This window comes from Heterocephalus glaber, unplaced genomic scaffold (genome assembly GCF_053883595.1).
Source record: "Heterocephalus glaber isolate CG9 unplaced genomic scaffold, H.glaber_assembly_v1.0 deba00000621, whole genome shotgun sequence".
In the NCBI taxonomy this organism is placed as follows: domain Eukaryota; kingdom Metazoa; phylum Chordata; class Mammalia; order Rodentia; family Bathyergidae; genus Heterocephalus; species Heterocephalus glaber.
The window spans coordinates 22958127-22965705 of NW_028258153.1; the positions used below are offsets into that span (position 1 = coordinate 22958127).

Below are 7579 nucleotides of genomic sequence, written 5' to 3' on the forward strand. Positions count from 1 at the left end.
ATGCTGGAGGAAGGCCTTTGTCTCAGAGGTCTCTTTCGACAAATTTGGAAAGCAAGGTCCATGGAGGTGAAGGAAACAGTCTGAATGCACGCAGAGTATGTCTCACCGTCTGGTTTCTTGCTGGACACCCACTCTCTGTGACTGAATGGATTATTCCCACTACTATCCCTGCAGAGGACCCGGAGAGAGGCCAGGCCACAGATTAAGAAAGTACGTTGAGTTTTGGTGTGAACACAGGAGATTGATTTACTCCATCTCTGTGTGATTACACCTCACATCTTTACATTTCTTCATCTTTCAAATAGGAATTATTTTCCATTCCAAGGTTGGAATATTGTGAGGACAAAGTCAAATAATGAATTGAAAGCTTTTTGTGGGGGGTACCGGGGATCAAATTTGGGACCTTGCACTGAGCTAAATCCCCGGCCTGAAAGGAGCTTTTTAAAACAGTAAATGCTACCAAATGCCAGTTAGTATTATTACAAATAGCATTTGTGTCTCTCTCCTGATCCTTGCTGGGTTCTCTCCAGCATTATTCTTCCTTAGGGACACCCTCCTCACTGAGTAGGGTGAGTTACATTAGTGGACTTTTGTCTTTCGCGCTGTCACCTATTGTCTGCTACCTTCTGTTTGGTGGCTGCTTGATCAGTGCTTGTTGAACTGAATACTTATAATAAACTTCTATTGTTGAATGTACTCCCCCCACTCCCACTGAGGTGCTAATGGAGAAAATCCTGAAAGACTTTCTTCCCCCTTAAAACAACCAAAGAAAACAAGAGGTAGAATGTGTGTTTACCAAAGAGCTGACATTTTGATGGTACTCTTAACTAGTTCTCTTTTGTGTGAAATATGAGAAATACTGGTTTAAATGTAAGAAAAGTCACATTAGAAAGTAAGAGCTTAAGAACCAAATTTTATGAAGCTACTTTAATGCAGTGAGGGAGAAAGAATAGAAAAATGTAACACATCTATGAATTGCTTATTTAAGTCCACATTGGAGCATTTTTGGTCCCTTCTAGGATTTCCTGGAGCCCTGTAGACTGTTATTCACCATTCACATATGCGTATATAAAAATATACCATCTATAAATAGCCACCTGCCTTTTCAGTGAAATTAAAGATGGGAGCATTAGATTTTCCCAGTGTAATTACAGCACTCAAAACTACAGCTGTTATACTACTATAATCCTACCCAGAGAATTTGTAATAGCACTATTTTATATCATGTACACTAAACATTTTTAATTATAAGATGTTAACAGGTCAAATATTTTTTCTTGCCAAGATTTCTTACATACCTATTTAGGAACATTAGGTGTTGCATGGGATTGTTGTGTAGACTAGTTTTGTTTTATAAACTGCAAAAAATTTTCACAAGTGTTTCTGCTCCTTATCTAGGGATTAACACCAAACTCCTGCCAATGTTTTTCTTAAACTCTGTATGTGCCCTTTCACAAACGCTCTCCTTCACATATTTTCTTTTAAAATATACCTCCTTAAGAAAAATCCCCAGCTTCTAAGTCTTAGGTGAGAATGCACTGCCTAAGAAGGCATTTCAACGTGAAAGGAATTAAAGTGCACACTTTTATCTTTGCTTACTGAAAAGCAGGTAGCAATCTATTCAGAGCCGGCTTTGTTCTCTCACTGAAACCAACACTCAATCTGAGAGGCCCGAAAGACGAGGCGGTGCTGAGCAGTGGGACACCATCTTGGGAGCAGCCACATAGCTCTACCCTGGAAGGGTCTAAGGGCCTTCAGCAGTTAATTTGCAGGGGGAAAAAAAAAAGCCACTGGGAGCCGTCCATCTACTCTAAAAGCAAACATTCCTAACGGGTAGTATTAGTATGGTGTTAAGGGAGGCATGCTTCAACCCAAAGGGTGTCATTTTATGAGCGAAAACTGGATAAACCTTAAGAGACTCAAAGTCGCTGTTTTATTCCTTCCTTGATGCCCAAATCCTCACAAGTCAGGATGACCTCACACCTATTGTGATGTTCAAAACCCTGGAGGCTCATAAAGAAAACTGCCCTGCACCTAGACACGAGACACGAGGCATCCTCCTTCTGGGAGAACTGTCACTTGTTTTCATTCCTTGCCTTTTGCAGAACACACCAGCCATGTGTGTGAGCCTGTTAATTAAAATAAAAACAAAACTGTTTCTGTTGTGCTTTACAGAGCTACAGAAACTTTCAGCCAAAGCAGAACAGGAGAAATAACAGCACCCAGTCTGCTGCAGAATGAATTGGCCGATTTATAAAAAGCCAGGAAATTGGCACCTGAGCTAGAGCAAGAGGAAAGAAAAAAATTCTAGTGTGGCTCAGGATGGGGAATATAAGAATACCTCGACCATTTCCCCGAAGCACTGTTTAATATCAAAATGCTTAGACAGCATAGCTTTTCTGGTCCCACTTCATTTGAAAGTTAGACTTTGAAAGAGCAAGGCATAGCCGAGCGGCTCGTGGCCCTCACAGGGTCAGGCCTGGAGTCCCTGTCTGCCAGAGCCGCTGAGTCTCAGTCCACCTAGAAGGTGGTGTGAAGCCTTTGGCTTGCTCTGCAGTGGGGCCTCTGCTCTCATCTGGGAGCATCTACGGACCTTCCTGACTGGAACCCAAAACATTTAAATATTAACAATTTAGATAGGGCTACCTGCTTGGGACCCCTCCTGCCCCTCAGGAGCTTTCCTATCAATAAATATCTTCCTACTTAAAAAAAAAAATTAAAGTGCATTTGAATACAAAAATCTTAATTTGTCAAAATAAACAAACAAACAAAAAAACTCATTGAATTCTTCTCAAGGAAAACTCACCAGAAAAGCAGAAAACACCAAGAATATCTTCTGGTCCTCTTTCAAATATGGAAATCACCGCCCAAAGGCAGTAAACACACAGATCAGACGTGTCTCTAAAAGAAATGCTGTTCTGTATCCTCAGTAGTTATTCAAAGCTTGCCAGGAAGCAGGGAGAACAGAAAAAAAAAAATATATAAAGGGTGGTCAAGACGTTGATTACACTCTGTATGTTAAAAGCCAGAGGGAAGAAAGATCTCAGTAATGTATACCAATCTCCTTTGTGGAGGACATGTGTATCTCTGGTACTTTTTTCCACAACAAAGTTTTGTTTTGTTTAAATAAACATTCACTTTGTTATTTTTTAAAAAATTTATTTGTGATCTGTACATGTGATAAAGTGGGGGCTTCATTGTAGACTTTTAAAGCAAAACAAAACAAAACCCAAAGTAAAAATGTATAAATACAATATATATTTTCTTACAAAAATGGGAGATTTACAAAATATACATACTGCACTTGTCTCTATTTTACAAATTTCACATGCACTTAAGAGATAATAACACAAAAGATGCCAAAACCTGTGTAGTGGCAGTTAAGAAAAAAATCTGACAGGTGAGACAGTTTTGAAGATTTAAGGAACACAAGATCAACTTTAAATTTAATGTAAAAGCAGCTCAACTCAACTGAACACTACATATATAAAGTAACTTACACTCCTGGCAGTACCCTCTGATTGATATTTAAAAACTGAGAAGCAAGATCATGTTGCAAGATTGCGGGTGGTGTCAAAGGTGGAGTAAAGGAGGCTCAGCTTTACACCATTATCCAAAAGAACGACAGTTCTCTTACAGAAAAAAAGTACATGATTTAAGATTAATAAATTGAAGTCTTCCAGCACATTTCAAAGAACTCCAGAATTACTTTGAAGTTTACCTTCTTTTAATGACTTTCATTAAAAACAAGGCCCATGGTTCAAACTTTTCTCTTCAGTCACTGTCATTTCTGCAGATCCCCTCCCCACTCAATCAAAGACGGGGTTGGGATACATGTTTTATAAACAGTTTTATGAAACCCTGAAAAGTGTACAAAATGGTTCATTTAACTTTCCTTTATCATAATGCTCAAGGCATTGTGCTTTTCCTTTTATCCTGAATTGCAAAGAAATCTAAATGTAGTCTTAAAGCAAGGGAAAAAAATGAAGGGAGAGATTTCACTGAACATTTTAACAGGGCCTGTTGAAGAGTGTGTTCTGAATTAGATGTATTTAAAAACAAAACCCTTTGCATTTCCTTTAAGTCAGAAGCCCTGGCTGAATGAGGTATGGGAGCATACTGTCCTTCACTTTTCTTTAAAAAGCAATGTTTATCTCAACTAAATTAAAAACCAAAGGGAAACCTCAGATTTGCACTGCTTTGCTTGTAAAAGTTGCCGTCTTCACAGTTACGCCTTTCCACAGGGAGACACTTTTGTTTCCTCTTTTGTCTCTTACAACAAAGACAAGGGGGTAAAATGCATTCCTGTTTTGAAAAGCAACAAGTCATCACTTCTTTTTAGGGTATTAAACCAAATAAAACATCCTTTTTTTCTGTCTCCTGCCTTGCTCAGAAAATACCTACTACTCATCTCCTTGCCCTCATCTTGAAATGTTATTGTCTCGTCTTTTGCATCCTCACATTAGGATTCTAGCAGGCAGGCCTCCCAGGACTTCCAAATGCTTATTTTACAAGACTTGAAAGGAGTAGGGGAGGAAAAACAGCCGGGAGGGGGTAGGGGAGGAGAGACTGTAATGTCTGACCCTGGAAATTAACCCATCTGGGCTCCAGTTTGGCCCCAGTGAAAAGAGATTATGGTTTGACCAGCGCTTGACAAGGCCGCCGCAGGGGTCCTCCCGCTTCCCGGGAAAGCCTCTGCAGACAGAGCCTGCCTCTCTCGGGCCTCACAGGAGAGAGGGCAGCCACTTGGCTGCAGCTGGGGGATGTCACTGCTCAGCTCAGCCCCGGAGCCTGGCAGGACCCTGCCATCCCCGCTGGCCTCAATCTTCTCAGCAGGGTAAGCCGCCAGTACCGCCCTCGATTACCACCATTGCTATCTTCTTCATCTTCACCACCGTCGTTGTCGCAGTCCTCCTCCTGCAAGTCTCCACCAGAAGTCCCAACGGCCTTTTCGACCCAGGGCTCCTCTCCAAACCACCCCCTACCCCAAATCTCTTCCAAATAACTTCTCAACCCCCGCCCCCATCACTGGTCAGTGGCGGGCCTAGAGTTAGGAAACAAGCTCTCACCCAGCAGTTCCTTCCCTCCTGAGCTTCCCCCTGCCAGGGGAGAGGGTGGAAAGGTGGGGGACGCGCCGGGGCTCATACCGCAGTCTCCCCCTTGCTGCTGTGACTGAGTCTGTGGTAGAAGCGGCGCCACGACTGCAGGGTCTTGCCGGACCAGATCCAGAAGCCAGTGGTGATGCCCACGATCATGGTCATCAGATACTTGATCATGAAGACCGTGAAGTCGGGACTCATGGGTGGGAAGTGGCCCGGAGGGCAGGGCACGGCATAACTCTTGCACGTCTGCAGCAGCCAGGTGCGCTCCCAGTGCTCTCGGAAGGCCTGTTCGTAGAAGTAGCAGGCCAACACGATGGTGGCCGGCACTGTGTAGAGTACGCTGAACACGCCGATGCGCACCATGAGTTTCTCCAGCTTCTCCGTCTTGGTGCCATCATGCTTCATGATGGTGCGGATGCGGAAGAGCGACACAAAGCCGGCCAGTAAGAAGGACGTGCCGATGAACAAGTACACGAAGAGCGGCGCCAGCACGAAGCCTCGAAGCGCATCCACACTCGACAGGCCCACGTAGCACACCCCGCTGAGCAGGTCCCCGTCCACCTGGCCCATGGCCAAGATGGTGATGGTCTTGACCGCGGGCACGGCCCAAGCGGCCAGGTGGAAGTACTGCGAGTTGGCCTCGATGGCCTCGTGGCCCCACTTCATGCCAGCGGCTAGGAACCAAGTGAGCGACAGGATGACCCACCAGATGGAGCTGGCCATGCCGAAGAAGTACAGCACCATGAAGAGGATGGTGCAGCCCTCCTTCTTGGTGCCCTGCGCCACCGTGCGGTAGCCGTCGTCCGAGAAGCGCTCCACACACACTGCGCGGTCCTCCAGCAGGAAGCCCGCCACGTGCGCCACGGCCACCATGAAGTAGCAGCCCGATAGGAAAATGATGGGCCGCTCTGGGTAGCTGAAGCGCCGCATGTCCACGAGGTACGTGAGCACGGTGAAGAGCGTGGAAGCACAGCACAGCACGGACCACACGCCCACCCACAGGCGGGCGAAGCGCCTCTCCTCCTCCTTGAAGTACATGAGGCCGTTGGCGCGGCCCGGCTCGCATGGAGCGCCGCAATCGCGCTCTCCCAGAAAGCGGTAGCCCAGGTAGGGGGGCACCTTGAGCTGGCGGGGACACGAGAAGGGAAAGGCAGAGCGGCTCCTGCCGTCCGCGGCCCCCGGGGGCAGCGCGGTGAACGGCAGGTCCGGCAGGTAGGGCGCGGTTGGGTAGGCGGTGGGGCCGCCGCCTGGGCCCCCGGAGCCGTCCGACGTGTTCTGACCCACGCAAATCTCGCCGGCGCCGTGCACTGGGAAGTTCTCGCAGCGCAGTCGCTCCGGCCACTGGAAACCGAACTTATTCATGAGCGCCTCGCAGCCCTGGCGGGCCCGCTCGCACAGGGAGCGGCACGGCGGGATGGCCTGGTCCAGCACGGTGCACACAGGCGCGTACATGGAGCATAGGAAGAAGCGCAGTTCAGGCGAGCACTGCACCTTCACCAGAGGGTAGAACTGGTGCACCTCGAGGCCCGCGTCCTCCTGGTTCGTGTGGCCCAGCAGGTTGGGCAGGATGGTCTGGTTGTAGGCGATGTCCGTGCACAGCGGGATAGAGATGGGCTGGCAGAAGCCGTGGTCCGGGACCGAGATGCCCTTCTCGCCGTGGTAGGGCTGCCCCCTGGTGCTTTCGGGCAGCGTGCCCAGCAGCGCCAGCACCAGGGCGCACAGGCCGCCGGGGCTCCGCATCGCCGGCCGCGAGTGGAGAGGCGCTCTTAGTCGGAGGAACGAGAGGAGACTCCCAGGAGAGGCTCGAGTGTGCGGAGGCGCCGGCGCGCTGGGCGCATGAGAGTCCTCCCGGCGCCGGGGCCGGGCCGCGGGCAGCGCGGGGCCGAGGGCGCTGCCGCAGGGGTGCCGAGCTGCGAGGGCGAGACCGCCGCCACCTCCGCCTGCCACTCGCGCGCCGCCGGGGCCCAACCTCGTCGGCCTGGGCCGGGGGCTCCGAAAGGGGCGCCGGGCCCGCCCCGCCGAGACTAACGGTGCGCTGGCTGCGCTGCGCGGAGCAACAGGCGTCTCGGGTTACCCCGCGAAGTTGGCCAAGTCTCGCGCCCCCCGCGCAGGAGCGCACGCCCCCCGCCCCCAGGCCGGGCGCCGCCTGTTCGCCTCGAGGGCCGCCGCCTCTGCAGCGCTGCTCCGCCTCCGCGCCTCGAGGTTCCCCGGCTGCTGCTTCGTCCGTTCTTCAGCCCCGAGGCTCGGCCCAAGTTTCAGCAGAACGGCAGGTTCTCGTGGAGTCCGACCGCCGCCCTGGAGATCAGGGCTCGGCGAGTGCTGTTTGGAAATCCAATTGCACCGCATCCGCTGAAGCGGAGAGGCCCCGACACCCGCGGCCTGGACCCGCCGTCCCCGGCCCCGCGCAGCGATGGCCCGCGAGTCCCGGCGCCCGTCGCCGCCGCCGCCGCCGCCGCCGGGAGGGAGCGCGAGGAACG

The 7579-nt window shown here is 50.2% G+C and overlaps 1 protein-coding gene across 1 annotated transcript; it reads right to left on the reverse strand.

The window, feature by feature from the left end:
* Positions 1–376: 376 nt before the first annotated feature.
* On the reverse strand, positions 377–6842 carry Fzd7 (frizzled class receptor 7). The gene has a single exon (XM_004851206.4). It carries the CDS (start codon positions 6840–6842, stop codon positions 5142–5144), a length of 1701 nt encoding a protein of 566 aa, XP_004851263.1. The 3' UTR covers positions 377–5141.
* Positions 6843–7579: the final 737 nt, after the last annotated feature.